This window comes from Phalacrocorax aristotelis, chromosome 1, assembly GCF_949628215.1.
Source record: "Phalacrocorax aristotelis chromosome 1, bGulAri2.1, whole genome shotgun sequence".
NCBI classification, from domain to species: Eukaryota; Metazoa; Chordata; class Aves; order Suliformes; family Phalacrocoracidae; genus Phalacrocorax; species Phalacrocorax aristotelis.
Genome location: NC_134276.1, coordinates 159,158,043 through 159,178,592, shown reverse-complemented (window position 1 = coordinate 159,178,592; position 20,550 = coordinate 159,158,043). Strand labels below are relative to the sequence as shown.

The window sequence follows — 20,550 nt, the reverse complement described above, 5'->3', positions numbered from 1 at the left end:
TTCTTTTTTAAATAAGATACAGAGCATGTCTCATAACCAAATAGAAATCTGTGAAAAGCCAGCTTCTCAGAAAATCTTCAGGCCATAGGCCACTGCCCTCTCATTTCCAAGTGTAACTCAAGTTTAACACCCAACCATTTGTCCCACACGTGCGCCCATGGCATCACACTCACACAAATCTCCCCAAGAATCACAGGCTCCCCCAAAGACACCCTTTTCCTTCAGAGCTTGCTTCCAGCCAGACCTGCACCACTCCTCAAAGAAAGTCTGCAGGGGGCACGGAGGGGGGTGTGTGTGGATAATGTGAAATGCCAGAGAACTGAAGCCTAGAGGTGGCAAACAACCAGCTCTCTTGTTGATTTCCTGGCATTAGTTTCTATTTCCTGACCACCCAAAATACTCTGTTTTCATCCATCCCAACATGGGGAATAGCAGTTCCAATGTCTGAATGCAGTAATGCCCCTTAAGAGGTCAAATATTTTTCTGAAGCATCATAAAAGCAAAGAACATTAGCAAGAGCCATCTGGGCAGAGGTCTAGCCGTCTCCTTCGTGCCAGGATTACCAGGGCTTGTGCATGAGGAGAGAGAAAGGGGTCGATTTGCTCTGGGCTGGGTTGGTCTGTGGAACTTCTGTCTTTAAATCACACAATCTCTGCTCTGTCCTCAGCTTCATCTGTGTGGTTTTTAACTGACATTGTGCTATTCAGGTGCGGAGATGACTTCTGCTCACAAAGTATTCCTGTTCTTTTTGCTCTTGTCACTTTTTCACTGGATTTTGGCAATCAAGGTCAAAGTTGAGAACCAGCACGACTTCCGGGACATGGCCAGCATAGTAGCCATGGCAAAAACCTACGCCACCACCGAGCCGTTCATTGACTCCAAGTATGACATCCGAATCCAGAAAATTGGCAGCAACTACAAGGCTTACATGTGAGTGTGTGGCTATGCCAGAGTGAGACGGGGGAGACAGTGCTGTGGATGTGATTCAATTGGTGTCTGTTCTGGGCAGGAGTAGGAAGCTGACTTAATTTCCTTGAAGAATAGCCCTGCTGTTCTGCTCCCACCTCTGAACCCAGATCCCTCATCCACCCATCATCTCCTCCATTAGTCACCATCAGCTCATTCTTTCTGGAAGGTAAATCTCTCTCTACCTGTTTCTGAGATTCAGTTAGTTCCCACTATAACAACTGTGCTCTGCCATCACCTATCACCTCTACCTCCTGTTGTCAAAGGACTCATCTTTTCCCAGCAAAAACCTCCAGCTCCTAGTACCCTCTAGTGTGAACTGAACCCACCCCAGGAAACAATTAAAAATATTGAGCCAGCGGCAACTCATGGAGCCCTACAGTGTCCAGCCCATAGCAACACCCCATCCTCTCCCCAGCTGGAGAACATGGCGCCACAGTCACACAAGGGCATGAGAGTTCATGGCACTGGGTACAAATGGCCTCAGGCTGGCCAGCATGTAGGGTTTCCATGGACATTTTGCATGTGTGCTCCTTGAAGCGTACAGAGGGTAAGGAGAAGGAAAGGCATCCCTGTGGGTGTCCCAAAGCTCCTCTCTGCCCCATGGAGTAGTGAGGGAGATGGCGTGAAGGCAACCCTCAACACTGGTATGTTTAAAAATATTAAAAAGCATTCAGCCAGACTTCAGTAGTCGTCAAGCTCAATTAAAGATGTAACCACAGGAGTCAGTAAGTCACCTGTTTCTTCTTACTGCAAAGCAGTAGACAAGAAAAGCCAAATAGCACAGCTTCTCCAGAAGCATCTTATCCAGCCACAAAATCCTGGCCAAGTAGACAGCTCCAGCAGTACATTCTTCAGATTGCCAGATGAATTTTATGTGTTACCTAACACCCACAACACTGTGAGTTTTGGGTCCATGTTTACAAACCCCCAGGTCAGAGTTCTGGCAAAACATAGTTAAATAAGATAATCAAATGTACATGATCACATATTTCTGAGCTATAGCTGCCTAAAATTCCCAGTTGGATTCCTAGCACAGAGGTATTTAAGTAAACTAGATAATGACTGAGTCACATTCTTCATGGCGAGGACTTGTGGGACACTTGGCTATTTCATGTGAACTCAGTGAGAGAAAATTTTTTTAAAATCTGATCAGGTCAACAATAGCACAGTTGCCTAATATTACATTAACATCTCAGGGAGTCTGGCTTAAATTGGCCAAAGAAAGAAAGGTTTAAAATATCAATTAAAATTCCCTGTTCCTGCCAACCTACCCAGCCTTGGCTCCAGAGCCTGCTCCCAGCCTGCTTCTAAGTGAAACAAAGGCCCAGTTACCCTGGCCATATCCTCTCCCCATTTATTATTCGCACTCACTACACACTCATCCAGACAGGGATCAGAAATAATACCAGATGATTGAGGAAAGAAAGCAGTCACACTAAGAGCTAATCCCACTTGGGAATATAGCTGCGCAAACAATTGTTTGCTAAATGAAAAATGTTTTCACATGAAAACAGCCATGAACGGGAAACACCTTAATGAGAAATTAAGCTTATTAGCAAAGAAAGCAAACAGCAAAATTCACCAAGTGACTTGCAAACACAGAAGGTTGACTTATATGGACATGATCTTGGGAGACTGGTATAGTCAGTCCCTTCGGGGACTGTTCCTTCTGTCCCAGCATCAGACAGAATAGAAGGTTATTTATATGGTATAAGTAAGTCCCTACTGTGTCAAGGACAGAGGTAAAAGCACCTGAAATATCAGGGCTAGGGCTCTCACTGGTGTCTCAAATAGAAAACTCAAATCATTAGTCATGCTGGCAAATCTCAGCCCTAAAGGCAATTACAGCATCTGCAGCAGTGTCATACTAAGTGAATTGCTTTGATCTGTGAGCCATGAAATCTACCCAGTATTTTTATACCTTCACCCACACATATAGATTTTAAAAGCCCCCTTTCTTCTGAGAAAAGACTGTGTACCAAAATTCTCCAGAATATGTTTACTTTGCACCAAGCATCTGCCAGAGGGAGGATGCTGCAGGGTGACTCATGCATTCCTCCCCGCCCCAGATGTTCAATGCACTTCCTTCCAGCCCATGACCCAAGGCTTGAGTTCAGTTTCCCATTGACTTCAGTGCAGTGACTCCAGATTTACACTACCAACAAACACCTACTTAGCTGATGCCTTGGGCCAGTCTCAGAACAGCAGATAAGGAGCATGTGATACATGCCTAAAATTCCACCAAATGTCATTGTAAATTGGGGCAGAAATCATACTTCTACCCTTGACCCAACTGGGGGCAGAGGGATCATTTCCAGTTAAGACTCATGAAATGTACACTTTGCATGAAGCCAGCAGCTGCTGACATTCAGAGGTGGGATATTCCTTGCCATCAGCTCTTAGTCAGAGGGTAATATCCTTTCCTTTCTAGTCTCATGAGTATGACTTCTGAATTTGTCACCTCAAATGTGGTTCAATATGCTCTGCAGGTGCTACAACTTCAACTGTGTGCAAGCTACAGCTTTTAGACTGAAATGGCCCAGTGGGGAGACAGTGAATATAGGATGCCGACAGCCCATGATCTGGTAGTCTATCCACATATCTGAAGCAGCACTGAAGGTGTCTTGGTCACAAATCTGCTTGTTTTACTGATCTCTAAAACCTTGGGTCTTTTCCTTTAAGGCGCTGACCATACACTGATGCAGCCCCCTGATGTTTAGGATGATTGGAAGCACTTTGACTTTGAGTCCCTGAGAGAAATGGGGTTTGAGGAAGGCCATCCTTAAGGAAAGATCTATGTTTTCAGACTCCTTTCCTGCCTCAGGCTGAACACAGAAAGGGAAAGAAAAAAAGAGAATAATTTGGCGGCACACTTGACACCTGAACTGCGCAGATATGCTTGGAAAAGAGTGATCTTGACAGAGGCTGTGGTGTAGCAATTTGGTGACTGGTCCAGGGGCCTTCAAATGACATTTTTCCATTTTAAAAAAGTAAGTTCCCTAATAGGAAAGTCAAGGATACAAGTGAGAGAAATATTTTACATCTAATGCCCAATATTGGATGGAGATGGGTAGGTATAAACAAGTCAAACCAATTAGCCCAATGGGCAGAGCAGAGTTCTTATTTTGGAAGCTTCCCCACATCAAATTTCCTTGGAAAACTGTACAGCTGTGGTTTGGTTTTCTTAGGGAAGACACAGCTGCTTATATTTGGAATGCCAGGTACATTTTCTAAATGCAGATATCCAATCATCTTGTCACTAATTAGACTCTGGGAGTTCTCATCAGTACTAGCGGGATTTTGGATGCCATCTGCTACTGCAGGGCAATTTTCTGAACCTAAACATTAATAAGGAATGTTCATTCCATTGCAGAACTGAAAAACATAACCCCAAGAATCCCATGTCAAAATAAAAAGAGAGGCTGAGTGTTGAACACTGACCTTACAGGCCATCAAAGGGCTCATACAATCAAAGCTTGAGGAGGAATCCATACATTTTCTTAGAAAGTAGGGCAGGAAGATGGATGTTGGGTGAAGGGAACAAACAACAAGAGTCAACTACATGGAAACACAGTTATTCAACACAATAATTGTGTTCCTTTGGCCTCCCTCCCACTCCTTTAAATATGGGCTACAAAGGCTATTTAAATTTCACAGCAACTATACATAACACTTTAGAATAGAGATGGAAAAAGCACACCAGGCTGTCCCTCACCAGAGTGAAGGGGAACCATAGGTAGTCTACTATAACGATCAAGGTTTACAGTCTAACAGGACATCAGTATGACCACTGCCCCATGTTTTGCAAGTTCACAATCTCTTTTCCTCATCATGTTGAAAATGTGAGAGAACTGGCATGGAGGGTTCCCACAACCTCATACAGTGAAGTACACTGAAGTGTTCCCACAACAACATACAGTTGAAGTGCTGGATCACACCTCATACTCCCCGCCTAAATCTCTGCCTAAATCTCCTTCAACATGGAAATGCTCGGTGGATGTATCCTGTCAGCTTGTTGACCTGTCCTAGCTTGTACGCTATGCCAGAGTTATGTGCGCAATGTTGTCACAGCAGGCTATCCAAGGTCTGCCCTGTGCCTAAGGTCAATGAAAGGAAATTTTTTCACCCCTTGACGGATGATGATGAAACCCAGGATTTGCCAGCAACAGTACCTTTTCTGGAAATTCTCCAAGTCCAGATACAGGCATGGCAGTGAAAAGTCAGTAAAAAGAGAGTATAATCATATTTCCTATGACACCAGTACAACTAAAATCAAAGTTAGGGAGACCCACAATGTCATAGCTGACATTTGTGAAGCTGCTCAGGCAATAGTTACCTGGACAGTCGCTTTTCCATGGATGGAGGATGCAGAACACAAGGGTGATTATCCCAGAGATCTTCTACCAACATTTCTGCTCTCCTGGGACTTATATATAAAGGAAGTACTCACAGAGCTTGATGTGTGCTCAAGATTCCTTGGAGGTTTCCCCGTCTAACTCCTCATTCAGTCTTTCATGAGTCTGAACAGCATATCCTGTATGCAGTGCTGTTGAGGAAGGATTTGGAGAGGCTTCTGGGAGGAAGGACCTCGCCTCATCCCCTCCTGTACAAGCACAGAGTCAAGAATGAGGACTGCAGTATGAGGGAGGATGGGGCAAGAGTGTATTTCCATGTTCAGGTTGTTTTTGGTTTGTTTTCCTAGGAGGACGTCCATCTCTGGAAACTGGAAGGCAAACACAGGTTCCGCGATGCTAGAACAGATCGCAATGACAGAGAGGTAAGGAAGAGGTTTTCAAGGCAGTGTTAGCTATTCTTGGGTTAGAAGGGAGGAATTGTATTTCAGACTTCAGTCAATTGAGAAAACTGGTAAGAGAGGTCTCCCAGGAGGCTGGATAAAGAAGTTTAAAAGACCGAGTGTTTCCTTAAAAAAATACTAAGGCCATAAAGGCAAACTGTCCTATTTTGGAGAACAAACTGGAATTACAGCTAGAGACCAACATTGCTAAATCGTTAGATCTTTAGTGAATGTAGCCACAGGAAACGAGACCAGCATACTAAGGTCAAGTACACGAGCACAAACATGTAGGGATAAAATCAGAAAGGTCACGGCACAAAACAAGAAGTAACAAGAAGTTATTCTAAGTACATTACTAATGAGAGGCAGACACAGAAAAGTGTTTTTCTTCTGCTCAGAAGAGGGAAAGATCTGTCAGCTGAAGTGTTGAAAGTGCTTTTTTGCATTAGTCTCCCAAAAGTGGACAGTGTTTTAGCCACGGTCTTCTCACTGCCGAACAGAGCAGGAGGATTTGTCTCATGCATCTTACAGCCTAAAATTTGCAAATGGTACTTCCTATATTCAAATCACCATCATATTTGCTAATATTGCACTGCATGACATTGTTGACTCATGGTAACTTATGCTTTGCTGTAACTCCTAAACCCTATTCTGCAGAACTGCTGTAAAGTCACTTGTTCTCCATCCTGGTTTTTTATATAGATTATTCATAGATTTATAGAATCTATAGATTATGTATAGGCACTCATCCCTAGTGATTCTAAGATTTTTTTCAGATTATACCTGCAATTTGTCAGGATCATTGTTAGCTCTGACTCTGTCCAGGTTTGGGCACCACATTTGAAGAAAGATAGCAATGAGCTGGAGACAGCCCAAAGGACAATAAAGGGAATGCTCAGAGGAATAAACACAATCAGCCTATGAGAAAACAATGCAACAACTGCTTGTGTAGTTTTCCTCCTTTTTCAGTTAGCAGGCCACTGATAGTTTTCCAGTAGGTGTAGTCTCATGCATAATGAATTTATGCCTGCAGTACAGAGGTTCACTTTCCTTCATTAGCTGTCACAGAGCTGTAAGAAGTTGTCCACAAGCTGAACACCACTTCATCCTAATGGTAAAAAAATCTCAAAGGGCACAAGCTCTTCAAATATGTAGAAGGCTGCTAATAGGGCATTACTCATTCTTTACATTACTAGTGCAATACTGTGAGAAATAATGGGGTTGAATTATAGCAGAAAATGTTCATTTGAGCATTTCCTATATTTCCTAATAGTAAGGATAGCATAGCACAGAAAGGGTTTGCCTGGAGGACATGGGGAATCTCTGTCCTTTTTCGGACCAGATTAGAGAAAAATCTCCTCTTTGGGGTACAAGAGTTGTGCAGGTGATCATCTAAGGTTCCTTTTGCACCTTTAGTCTGTGAAACGGGGAAACAAAGCCAAGACCCAAATCAAATGCTGAAGGTGACTCTGCAAGACCCTAATAGGACTGTGGGAGCTGGATATTATTATGCATCCTTGTTGTTTATAACACAGCTGAAGCTAGAGAGATGAAGGATAGACATTCCCTCATGGCAGTGTTGTAGAACTGAAACCCAGATTCCTGCCAGCCTGTCATGCTTCATTTTGAAGATTCGTTTTATAGATGTGGTACCACAATTCACCATTCTAGCCTTATCCAGCCATAAATGCAACAAATCCTGTTGAAATCTGTGAGTCATCAGTGAATGCAACAAGGCAGGAATGTGCTGAAATGCTCTGATGAGTAGTAGCAACCTGAAGTACATACTCTACTGAACAGTAGCTCAAAGGGTTGATGTGTTCAGTTAATAGTATGCAAAAAGGCAGTAAATGCTCTGCAAACACTATCACTGATGCCTATGCATACATACACCTTTCTGTCTCATAGCACTGCTATTCCACCCCAGCAGTCCTGACACCTCCCAGAGCTCACCTAGGGCCAGCAACGTTGAAGACATGTAGCTATTGGGGTCTCTGGCAGGGGCAATAATTTCCTGAGCCTGGCTGCTGAACCCAGACACCTAGAGGTGTCCTTCAGGAAGAGAGGTGGTTCCCATGATGGTGCCCCTGGGTGTGGGGCTACAGCAGTGCACGAGGGGGGCTGGCAGTGCCTCCTGCCTGGTTCATAGGGTCCATAGTTCTCCTCTTCCTTATGCTACTGACTCTTCCTCAGGCTCTCACTTCCTTTGGGGGGCTGGGATGAACATGCTTGATCTCCTCATTAGGGATGAGAGCACTGGTAGTCATATAAGTCATACTCTTGCTTCTCGCAGACGTTATGTTCACACAAGCTGATCATTATATCATCAAGCTAGGGGGACTCTGGCTAGCTCCAAGGACATAAACTTGTCCTTTGGCCAAAACAGCTCTTTTCCCAATCCCCATAGGGTCTGCAAAATGTCAGTGTTTTCATGAGACTGTGGCCTTCCCTCCCCTCCCCACATCTTTTCATAGTCCTGCTTACAGATCTGCTGTTCTGAGATAATTATTTTTATTGAAATGGTCAGGACTGTGGTGCAGCTGCACAGGAAATAAAACCAGGCCACCCCATTCCCTCCTCATTTCCACAGCAGGGGGATGAGGTCCATCCATAATACACCTCTTGTCATTCTCTCTCCTCCTCTGACACCACAACAGCTAAGGGGGCACCTGCCAGTCCTGGCCCCTGTTCATACCAGCTCATATTTCTGCTCTGGGATGGCTAGAGAAAAGGGATACAGCCTGTAGCTCTCCCTCTGACAACACAGTGCCTGGTCCATGTGATGGGACTGCCTGGCTAGGAGCAACACCCAGACGGTAGAAGGGAGGCAGAAGACTGTAAAAGAATAGCATTGAAAGAGTAAATTGTAAAAAGCAGGAGCCACTGGGTTACAGATCAGAGAGGGGGTGGCTTCTCCCTGCTAAATTCTGCACTCACTTTCCCATCCTATTCCAGCCCCACCGTGCAGGACATCTTATCAGGAGAAAGCTGCCTGCATAATGGAGGGCTTTCAGGCAAAGCCAATACAAACGCAAAGGGGCCAACACTACTGGGAGATTAAATGAGCTAAATATTAATAGTTTGGCTAAATGACAACCAACTGGTGACCTGATGTAAATACCAAGGAGGGAAAGAAACATTTTAAGGTGGCTTTGAGGGCATGATTGAAAAAAGCTGAAATTAAGGGAAACTTCAGGCAAGATTCTTTTTTTTTTGCTCCATCTCCTGTGCAAGAGAGGGAGGCGATGACCCAGCAAAGCATATGAAGTATGCCTTGTGATTAAAAGGGCTCCAGAATTGATTTGTGCTCCTAAGGGCAGCGGGATGGGTGGCTGTATTTGGTGGACTCCAATGACAGCTAATCCTAGGCCATGCCTCTGTGCTTTCTGCAGGTACAGACTCTGGGCGGATGCCTGCGCGGAAATGTTTGGAGGTCTTGACATCTGCGCTGTCAAAGCTGTCCACAGCAAAGATGGAAAAGACTATATCATTGAGGTGAGAGCATGGGGATCCTGAATGTAAGTCTCCTTTGGGAAGTGTAGCTGCAAACACGCTCCCTCAGAATTCACATGCACCAATGTGCTCGCTTATCCCTGTGTGCATGGTCCAGCAGTCGCTGCTCCTCAGTGCCCACCTGTTTCCTCCAAGCTGCGGCCCACTGATATGCAAGAAACTGATTTAGAGTCTCAGCTATGCTGGCAGATATGCAGCAAAGTGTCAAGGTTGAAGTGCCTTCATTTCTCAATGTGGTCTGTGAAAGCAAATGAAGAGCCACAGATTGCTTGGCCACCCCAGCTTTCCAGCTGATAAATCCCCGCAGTGCAGAACCTAACCAGCATGGGACAGAGGTGAAGCTGCCTTCTTATCCAGCACATAACAGACTGCAAGCACTGCTGGCAGCATCCAAACTTTGGTGTGTCTTGGTGCACCAGTGCCCCAGTGCAATTCTTCCTAGGCTAAGTACTTGCAAAGCCAGTGTATCTCTCACAGCTGCTAGTAGGGATCAACAGCATCACGAACAAACATGCCCATATTCAGCCCAACCTGAATTCAGGTGCCAGATGATACTAGCATATTAGTCATGTTAACCTCCTCCCATTACCCACACAGAGGTCCAGCAGGTTATTCAGTCCATTAAAAATCTCAGTTTCTCTCTGAATGAACCTGTCTTTCTCCAATCACTTTAAAGGGAACATCAGTAACAAAAACCCTAGCTGCATCTAACTTAAAAGAGTAAAATAAATGGTGAGCACGTAGCAAAAAGTAGCAGGAACAATTCCAGAAGTAGCAGGAACAATTTAATTTAAAAAATAGGTGTATTTTCTAAAATATTTTGCCCAGACAGCATTCACTACAATAACAGACTAGAAAGCCAAAGCACCACAGAGTTACTATGGGCAGTGTGGCCCACAGGCTTCTGTGTTCAGAGCTGGATGGACTGTGGCTCTGAGAGCTAAAGTTTGACATGCTCCTTGCCAGGCAAGGAGGAAGACGTGAGAGTGGTGTAGATAGCACACTCAGATCATCCTAACAGGGCAGAGAAGGAAAAGTTGGCCAGAAAATCAAAGTGGAAACTTAAGAGGTGCTCGGGGGGAGAGAAAATCTGGCAAGTAAGCAAGTGCCGCTGTCACTATGTGACTCAAGGAGGCACAACATCTGACCTGCTATAAACTCCACCAACACAGGCCAGCCGAGGAAGATGAGCAGAGCCGGCCTATGGTTTCACGCAGGGGTGCTGACACACTGGAAAGCTATGTGTGGGAGAGCAGTCCCACCCGCTGAGGGTTGGGATGCTGATGAGAACCACATGAGCCCTCCAGCGACTGCTCATTCCTGCATTATGTATCTGCTCTCCAGGGAGCAGTGACCTGTCAAAGGCCATGTGATATAAGCAGGCTGCCAGCAACAAAATGCTGGCAAGCCTCTGTCTTTCCTGAAGTGACGGGGCTACAGCTGATGGGGTCTGCTCCTGTGTGCAATTCATCAGCACCTAGAGGAGCAACCCCCAGAGCAGACTGTCTCCCTGCCACACACCTTTATGTCTCTATCTCTATGAGGAAGGAAGGGCAAGAAAGCAGTCTTGCAAGAGACAACTGTAAGAACGTTTGGACTGTGTCCATACATGGTTAGATGTGAGATGTGGATTTCATATCTCTGCATCTATTCTTGCATATAAGCCTACGTACGTGCACACATGGCTAATTCCGTGCTTAAGGATTATATGCGTCTGTCTGGGTATACCCCTAGGTTTTCACATCTGCCCCTGTGTGTGACTGACTGGATGAAAAGCACATCCACAGGCTAACAGCCATCATCATCTTGCACACGGAGAGAGAAATGCACACTAATACTCCTCTTTCTGGGACCAAGGTAAAAAGCAATGGATCTAATATGATACAAATCAGAAGAAACATATCAGCTTCAGATGGGTCACGCTGAATTATCCCAGCGGAGAACTTGATTGAGCAGGCCCGATGTACCAACATCTAACAGGCATTCAGATGCCAGGCTGATGGACATTGTTGGGAAAGGAGTGGAGTAGCGCAATACAAAGAGCAGAACAAAGCCAAACAGGCACCTTTTCTACTTTATGCAGATCTGAGGGAGATGCTGACAAGTAATTAATTGCCTCCAGCCTACTTCCTAGGGTACTTTTCTTGGTCTGAAACTGATCCTTTATTTTGCTTTTTTCTTTTGATAGTGGGAGAAAAAATGTTATCTGACAGTGCGACAGTTGTATTTTTCTTGGTGAGAAGGAACAGTGTGCTGTGACATTTTACAAGAAAGCACGCCTAAATGGGCTGAACAAATAAGGAATTTGCACAATGCCATTGCAGGCAGTAATTAATTTTCACAGTGCAGAGCAGTTCTCTAGGAAAGATTTGCAGAGGTAGTGATGGGCAGTTCTATGAGTTGAGATTTATCACAGTGGTTTGTTGCAAACAGAATCAGATTAAGACAGATGAGTTATCAGCACAGCACAAGAGTAATCTTGCACTCATGGTATTTGCTGTTACTTGAACTTCACCTTCTTTTCTTTTTCCATGGCAAACAGCAGAATCTAGTACATTTCTGCACTTCAAAGCATTTGCACAATTAAGCACCATTTTCACAGTCCATACTGAAAACTTTGAAGAAATCAATAAATTGCTTCAAAGTTTCATTCTATTAAAACAGCTGTGAATTTAATGCTAAATGCTGGTACTTCTCTTTCCTCTGCTTTAAAGAACTTTGTCATTCTAAGGGAATATTCAGCATGAATAGTCAGCACTTGATTAGAAGGCCAGATCCTCAAAATTGTGCAAGTTAAGTACCACTGTTAGCAGCCAGATTCTCAAAAGAGCTCAGTAGCAGGTATGGTTTAATAATCCCTGCTCCCTTTTTTTGGTAATCTAACCCTTTTCCATATCTCTTCTATGCTGACAAATATGGAGTGAGTGGAGGGCAAGTAAAATGATCCATGGGATTTATTCTTCCTCCTGGATCTGCTAAGCCCTACCTGCCATACAGCTAAGCTGTGTTACTAGACATGCTCATTGCTGCCCTGCAAGAAGCCCTGCCCATCCCTTCAGCACTGCCATATCATTTCTTCTGATAGGTCTAATCATCTGTTTCCTTCCTTCCTGCCCTAAAAATCACCTAACACCCCACTCTGGCACATCAGAGCATGGAATAACACAACCAGCCTTCAGGCCTCAGCGTCAGATAGGCGCAGGGGGAGGAGCGGGATGGGGTTTTCCCGAGTTTCTCCTCTGCCTGGCCACTTTCCGCTCTCCCCTTGTACACCTTATCAGGCAACAGCAGCTGCATCAGCAGCAGCCACTGACCTTGGGTAGCTACAAAGGCCAGGTCCATATGTGCCAACATCTTCTTGTCTTGCCCAGCTGTTCTGTGATTTCCCCAGGAAGAGATGAGTGCGATCTGCCTGTGATTCACATATTCCTTCCAGCCATTTGATTTACTTCAGCATTAGCATTCATATCTGCCCAGTTCCAGAGCAATTCCCCTTTCCCGGAGGACAGGCAAGGTGACATCTCATGCTCCTTTTCAGTTCAGTGGCAACCAGCTGCGTTGTTTTGCCCACAGAACTCACTGCCATTTTCAAAGGCCTTCCCTTATGCATGTGATCGTTCATTCCTGTATTTGCAATCTCCTACAGCTCACCTTCCCTTGCCAAACACTACACAGCAGGGCAGCAGATACCCTCATCCTTGGTGCACCTTCACTGGTTCAGGTGGGACCTTCTCCAGGGTTCATCCCCGCGGTGCCTTTGTTTTATACAACAGTATCTTCCCCTTTCTCTCCGGCCAGTGCTGCCACAGAAATAGTTGAAAAGAAGTTCTGAAGATGGGGTAATGAGGAGTTTGGGGTCTTCTGACCAGAGCTGTACCCCAGTTACTAACAGGGAGGGTTAGGGAGTCAGGAGCAAGGCCTCACTGGCCAGGCTGTTGGCAGAGTAATGGCATCATCTAGTGGTCAGACAGGTCCCTCGCACGGTGCATTGCAGGGAGCTGGGACCTCTTTTCTCACACATGAATTGGAATTGACAAATGAAATGGGAATGCTTTTAAGGTGGGAGTGGAGGGGAGAGAAACCTGCGCAGGAACCTGCTGCAGGGCCCCCAGGAGCCCCTGGCTAGTGAGATGTGGACGGGAACTGGCTGTTCCCTGACACTGCTGGGAAACATCTCCTTTCCCCACCACATTTTTTAATAGAGAAACAGCTATGTAGACAGTGGAATGAAAAGCCACTTTGTGTATTTAGCTGAGCACTGCCATCTAATTTTCTAACCTCCTCGTTTCACCCCCTGGGTCAAGTAGGCCAAGGATATAAACCCCTACTCACTCTTCATGCAAACCACAGTTAAAACTTCCTAGGCAGCGTCTCTACTGTTCATATGAGTTACCTATGGAAATTAATCCAAATTAATAGTTATTCTACAATAAAAGACTAGAATTTAAACTGCATGAACTCACCTCACTGATTTCCCCCACTTTAAATCTAAAAAAAAAAAGGATGCATGGCTTTCTATTTCACTCCAAGAGTGGACTCCTGCAGTTTTGACAGGGTGGAGTGCACTTCCAATTGTTATCTGAGCATGAGTCAGTGCCTTCTTGAGATACACAACCTTTAACTCTGCATTTCCAGGGGGTTTAATGTTTGGTTTAAAAATAAAAGCAAAATAAAATAAACTCTTCTAACCCTGATATTTTGGTAAAATTATATTTACTCTAGCTGAATCTTAACTTCATCATAGTGCAGTTCTTCCTGTGGGATTTAGCTAATGTTTGCAAAGCACTTGATTTATGATGAACTGTTGAAAATGATGTTTAGGGCTGCTATACAGCTGTGGGTCTGCTGTGCTTTCATTATTATTGTTGTTGTCAGACCATTTCTTACCTCAAAGACCCTTTGACAGTTCTCCTTCCCCCATCCCCACAGTCTTGCTTCCCAGCTTTCCCCAGCACAGTTGTAGTACTTGCTTGGGAAGCAGCCATGTCACAACAGTATCGAGAGGCAGAGAATAAGGTTACTTTCTGCATTGGGTGCTGCTACTTTGGTGACATCCTATTCATTACACATCTGTGGTGTTCATTTCCCTTCTCAGGGTGCTGTATTTGCATTGATTAAACCCAAATGTTTCCTGGTTTCCTCCAGACCCTGTTGGTCTCATCTCCTCAGGCTTCAGTACATGTTGTTTCCCTTCTCCTGTGGCCCTCTCTGCTGCAATGGCACCCCAAATGCTGTGAGACAATGCCAGAGAGACCTCATCCATCAGAGGCATCTCCTCAGGACGTGTGAAGAAGCAAGTTTGTGTTTAGTTGGTTTAGAAAGCCTCCAGCCATCAGAAGGCTTGGCTTGGCTTCCAAGTTGTGAAGGGAAGGAAGATGGGGAGTGGGGGAGAAGTACATGCCATTTCCAAAAAAAAAACAAACCCTAAGCAAAATTCCACACCTAGGGAAGTCAAGTGTGCTTCAGCATGGGGGGGAGTGGTCACTAGAGGTGCTGGCAAGGATGTGGTGACATAAACCAGGTTAGTGTGAGAGGTGAGTCGAACCAGGCATCTGCCACCAGGAAACCTCCTTACTACTAACTGTTGTTTTTCCCTCCTGTGGCAGGTGATGGACAGCTCGATGCCCCTGATTGGGGAGCATGTGGAAGAGGACAGACAGCTTATAGCCGATCTGGTTGTTTCCAAAATGACTCAGCTTGTCATCACTGCTGGATCTACGCCATCACCGCTGAGGCCTTGGGTATGAGCAAATAGAGACCTTATGGCCAAGTTGTTTTTCTGAATGTTTCTTCTCTCGTCCCTGTGGGTGTCAGGCAGTCAGACATCTCACAGAGTTGAACAGTCTGTATAGGAGTGTACGGGATAGGCTGACTCCTGCTCTTCCAAAGTCGTCTCTCATACACTCTTTGCAGTGGGTACCCCTAAGAAACATTTCTCTCCCCCTTCCACTCCTTCCATGTAACTGTGGCATCACACAGATGGTGTGGTCCATGCATCTAGATATTCTGGCTTGCTAAATTCATAGATTCATATTGAAGACAGACATTTTTAGAGGTGCTTTAGAGGTGTGCGACTTCATCTCCATCTAACACCATACCTCAACATAGGTTTCATTCCAGTTTTTGCAACCCTGATGAAAATCTGTGCTTCCCAGAATAGAAAATGGGAATGTCCACCAAGAGTTGTTCCGTTCCTTACCGCAGCCTTTCTTCTTTGGAGTTGCCCTTCACCCCCCTTACTAAGAGGAGGCTTGACTAATGCTGAATTCATATAAGAACCTGTCATTTTTGCATTTAAACTGACCCCTTAGTGCTTCTTATGTACATTCATTTTTGAGTATCAAATGCATCTAATCTTAGTGTCACATTTCCAAGTGGCAGTTCTGTATAAACGAAACACACCAGAACATCATCTGTGTCTCCAGGTATATGTGCTACACCTCTAGCCCAGAGCCAAGCATGAAGGCTTGAGGACAACAAATCTGTACAAAAGAAAGGTCAGGAGAATAAACAGGCATGAGGGATAATATGGACTGCAGCATGCTGGAACCATGTCCATTTCCACTTGAGACAAAAAAAGGGAGAAAGGACTTTATGGCTCTCTGCCTTTGTCATGTGACAGCCCACTCCTGCTAAACCTGGTCCCCAGCGTGAAGGGTATTCAGGGTAACTCTAAACCAAGTTTTAGCTGGAGCAAGAGGGTAAACATTTAATAAATACTAAAAATGCTCTGAGGCAGGAAAAGCGATACAGAAGGGATAGCATTTACTCTGGCCAAAGTGAAATCAACAACTGCCATCTGAAATAACCAAGATATGGAGTGTATAAACTAAGAGCAAAGGGGAAGCCAACAGAAACTGAGAGCATGGACAGATGCATCTGTTGTCTGTGTAATATACTGGTACAGGACTGGATTACAACAGGCCTGAAACAGGACCAAAGTAAGAACAAAATTAATTGTCTTGGAGCAATAGGGCATAAAATAGAAGAGCTAAATAAGAAAAGGGTCTTCATCAAGAATACAAAATCAAGAAAATTAAAACCACAAACATGTTAACTATAGTGTTTTGCTATAGAGAAAGATCTTGGTACAACAAACATTGCAGAAACTACGCAGGCTACAGTTACTAACACAATACTGTAACACCTAGTTACAAATGTCCGGAGAGAAGTAATTAGATGTGAGGCTGGTGAGATGCAGAACTAGAGCTACAGGTGAAAACTTCATGAAACAAAGAAGAATAATAATTCTCAATGGAAGGACAGCACTACTGAATACATAGAAATACGAATCTTTGGATGCCCATTGGGCATGCATAGAATATCTATACATATTATTGGAGATGTCTATACTAGTCTCTGGATCAGGAAAAACTGAGAAATTTTGAAACTGAGTGCACAGCATTGACAGAGGTGGAAGAAGCAAAAAGTCATAAAAAAGTGAGACTACACCTATCAAGAAGCAAGTGAAATAGCACAGTGGGACAGTAATTCAGAGAGAGTTCCCCATCTCTGTACATCTCTTCTTCCTGGAACTGCAAAATCCAAGTGCAATAGGAAGAAACACTTTGATCTAGACTTAAGAAACACCCAGGTATAAATTCAGAAAGTTAATATATACTATTAGGTTTGATGTCCAAGGGACAGATGTGATATCAAAAAGTAGCAGTATGACACAAACAGTTAGAAAATATTATTTTAATACAACGACAAAATTAATTAGCTCCCTAGCATTAAAAGTAAAGCTGTATGGACGTTATCTGAGAGACCACAAACCTGCAAGTAATAAAAGAAAACATAAAAAGGATAAAAGTAGATTTTGAAAAACAGACAGAGGGAAGAATGAAACTAATTCTTTGAGTTCCTCAAAAGGTGGAACCCTGTCAAACAATTGGTGGGCTCTATAGATCATCCAAAGTTAAAGGAGAAAATGAAGACCACAGGAAGAGTGTTGTGACTCTAGTAAATTTAATTGCTGAAAGTGGGGAACTTTTTAAACTAGATAATTTTTCCTGATAAGAAATACAGGAGTTAGAGCAAAAACAGTGATTAAATCAGTGATGACCAATATTTAAAAAAATTATTAAGCCCCCAGACCCAGGTGGCTACATCCAATGAACTGAATTTAGGAAGTGACTAAGCTGCCAAGAAAAAAATGTGCAATTTCATTAGAAACAGTTTTTGCTCCAGAGGATTGGTGTACGAAAAATACAAAATATGTGTTTAAAAAGTTGTAAGCGTCATAGACCTTACGAATTATCTCAGATAATAATTTAAAGAATAATACAGAAGACTAATAAACTGACAGAACCATGGCATAAGATCATGTACCACATTTTTTTTGCAAAGAAAAATGTCCCATTAATTTCCTTTTGATTCTTTTCCCATCATTTCTTTGAGAATTCTTTCATAAAGTGGTAGATAACAGGCAATCAGTCAAAATAATGCAGTTAGACTGTCAAAAAGCCTTAGGCAAGGTAACAGGCAAGTACTATTAAAGAAAGCAAGTAGGGAGGGGCTAAAAGGCAAAATTTCATTGTGGAGCAGAAGCCGGCCTCAGATAAAGACAGAGATACGAGAGATTTTAATTCTTGCAAACAGTTAGCAGAGGGGATATGTAAAGAATGCTAAGCCTGGTCATGCTGATCATAGGGTTGACCAAGCCCAGGACAGGATAAGTTGTTAATGACAACCTTTTTTTTTTTTCATGGCTACAACACAAAACCTGGTTTCATGGTTACAGCTGCAGGTCTCTTCTCACCTCTGCCCCACCTCCATCCCTTCCCATCATTGTTTCCCTTCTAAAGGCAGACCTTGGGCTGGCCCTCACCCCTTCATCTCTGAGCCTCACGATCCTGTTCCACCTTCATCTCCGAGAAGCCTTAGGTTGGCTGTAGGCAAAGACTGTAGACATGAATATGAGATCTGATTCCCTTTCTTTGGCTGGTCTAATCACGATGTCTCACAGCATTAGGACAGTAAATTTCCACCAACAAGGTTTAGTGTTCCAAGCTATATAGGACTCAAAGCCATTAATGGAAAATTCCCAGGTTTTCCTCCTCGTCCATTTGGCAAGCCCCAGAAAAATAGCGTAAAAGATGGTCTGGCAACCTCATCACATATATGTTAGTCAGTTGAAACTCGTTTCAATGCTTCCAACTATGCAACATTCCTTTCCACTTCCAGACTCACTTAGCTATTCTCCTGACCTTCCAGGAGCCTTGAAGACTCTTTTATCACTGTGTTCTCCATGTAAATAACGCAGCATGTTCCAGCCTATCTGTCTCCAGGATCCCCTGCTTTCATAAACAATTTTGTGCAATAGGCTTATTCAGACTTTTGTTAACCTTGGACTAGCCCTTTGTGCAACAGTTCTGTGTTGCTTAATCTGTTTATTAAAATATCTGTCAAAAAGAGTAAACAGTGAGAGAGAAGAAAGTGCAGATGGCACCAACTTATTTGCCTTAGTCAGGACCAGGGATGGCAGTGAAGAACATCTGACAGAGCTATGTATGTTAAGTCACCACACCAGCAAATGAAACTCCATACAGAAGATTGAAAGGTAAGCTAAGCTGGGGGTAGAGAGAAGGAGAACATAAACAATCTGTAGACCTTGCAAGTGGCACCAGCCATGCCCCTTGAGAAAGGCATTGTCACATACAGGCTAATGAAAACCATCGCTCAGCCTATGGCTGTGTTGACAAGGAAGAAGCAGGAAATTAGGATGCAGGCGAAATGATCTGGTGATGTATACAGAGAACCCAGATACTGCTGCATCTGGAATAAAGTAAGCAGGCCTGCCTCTGGCATCTGCAGAAGGAATCACAAAGCTGGGAAAGAGAAGTGGGTGATGAAAACAATTAGGGACCTGGAAACATTCCCATGGAGGGACCAAAGGGATTCAGTCTCTTGGCTTTAGAAAGGAGGTGAATGAGAGAGAAGGCAGTAAAGGTTTGCAAAATAATGGATGGCCTAGCAAGGGCAGGTTGTGAGAACTATTCTCAAAACTCAGAACAAAGCAATGGAGTTAAGAAATGGGAAAAGCAGTCAGGCTGAGAGCTGAGCAAGACTCAGAGGGTCTGGGTATAAATATCAAAACAAAATATCTGGAACTGTTGCAAAGATTTTGTGAAGCAGATAGTAAGCTTCATGTTTCAGGGTTTAAGTTGGCCTTTGCTATTAGCAATCAAGAGGAGACCCCTTAGGGTAAAGAGATGATTGCTCCATAGATGTTTCCATGGTTCATCCCTGCTTCCTTTGGAACATCTGGTGCTGGCAACTGTCCAAAATGGGAGATGGGACTTAGAGACCCCCTCGGGCCTGATACATTTGGTAATTACTGATTGCCTAAAAAACATTCTAAATTTTAACTTCATTGTTATTCCCTCTGAGCAAACAATTTCTGTGCTCTTTATTACTCAGCTTTCCATTTTAGCCCCATGGGATTTTACCAGCCAGATGAGGGGGGATGGTGGGTGTATTTAAGGAATACTTCATGATGCCGCAGTTCCTATATTATTTCAGGGCTTCGCTTTAGGGACTCTGCATTAACTGGAATGGCTTTTCTTTCCTATAGCCTCCACAAGCTCAGCCTGCATCAATGAAATCTCAGACTGGACCTCAGCTTGGACAACTGTCCCAACCACGGCCTCCTCCCCAAGGTACAGTTCTTCAGGCCTCATGACAGTGTGGACTGAGATGTACCAGTTTTCCTTCTAAATAAAAGCTATCGTGGTAAAGGTTTAATTCCAATTCGCTGACAACCAGACAGCAAATTCAGTGTGCTGTTAAAACAGCTGCTATCATATTCCACAGCAGCTCAGAAAGTGGGGTGAAACTCTGATACAGACCCAATTGATGCTGCTGCTAGGATATGGCTCAGCAAAGTGAGGCCACTTGAACTGGCACTGGAGCAGAATTCTGGGCAGAGTGTATCTGTTTGCACAGAGCTCTAGTGGCTACAAGTGTTAAGAAATGACGGGAAGATGCTGGTGCTGTCAGGCTTGGGATGGATGCCAACACAGTGATGCCAGGACCCTTGATTCTTCTGTCCAGGTGTTCCCCTGTCATCAGGAGCACACCCCCAGCTCCTCCTGACGGCAGAAGCAGGTTTGACTTATGTGGTTGGTCAGAACAACAGATTTGGTTTATCATCCTGATTTACACTGAGGTGATGAAGCACTGGGCTGCCCTGTGGGTACCCAGAGCACACTAAACACTCCATTCACATAACCAGTTAGACCCTCCCTTTTGCCACCCAAATTAACACTCAG

At 44.1% G+C, this 20,550-nt stretch overlaps 1 protein-coding gene across 2 annotated transcripts in view; it reads left to right on the top strand.

Annotated features, from left to right (window-relative positions):
• Window positions 1-20,550, top strand: part of SYN3 (synapsin III) — a 196,889-nt gene that overhangs the window by 173,297 nt on the left and 3,042 nt on the right. For both annotated transcript variants that reach the window (XM_075075809.1, XM_075075817.1), the window contains exons 8-12: window positions 788-930; window positions 5,672-5,746; window positions 9,157-9,259; window positions 14,884-15,018; window positions 19,854-19,938. In XM_075075809.1, coding sequence (XP_074931910.1) covers window positions 788-930; window positions 5,672-5,746; window positions 9,157-9,259; window positions 14,884-15,018; window positions 19,854-19,938 — 541 coding nt within the window. The remainder of the gene's footprint in view (window positions 1-787; window positions 931-5,671; window positions 5,747-9,156; window positions 9,260-14,883; window positions 15,019-19,853; window positions 19,939-20,550) is intronic.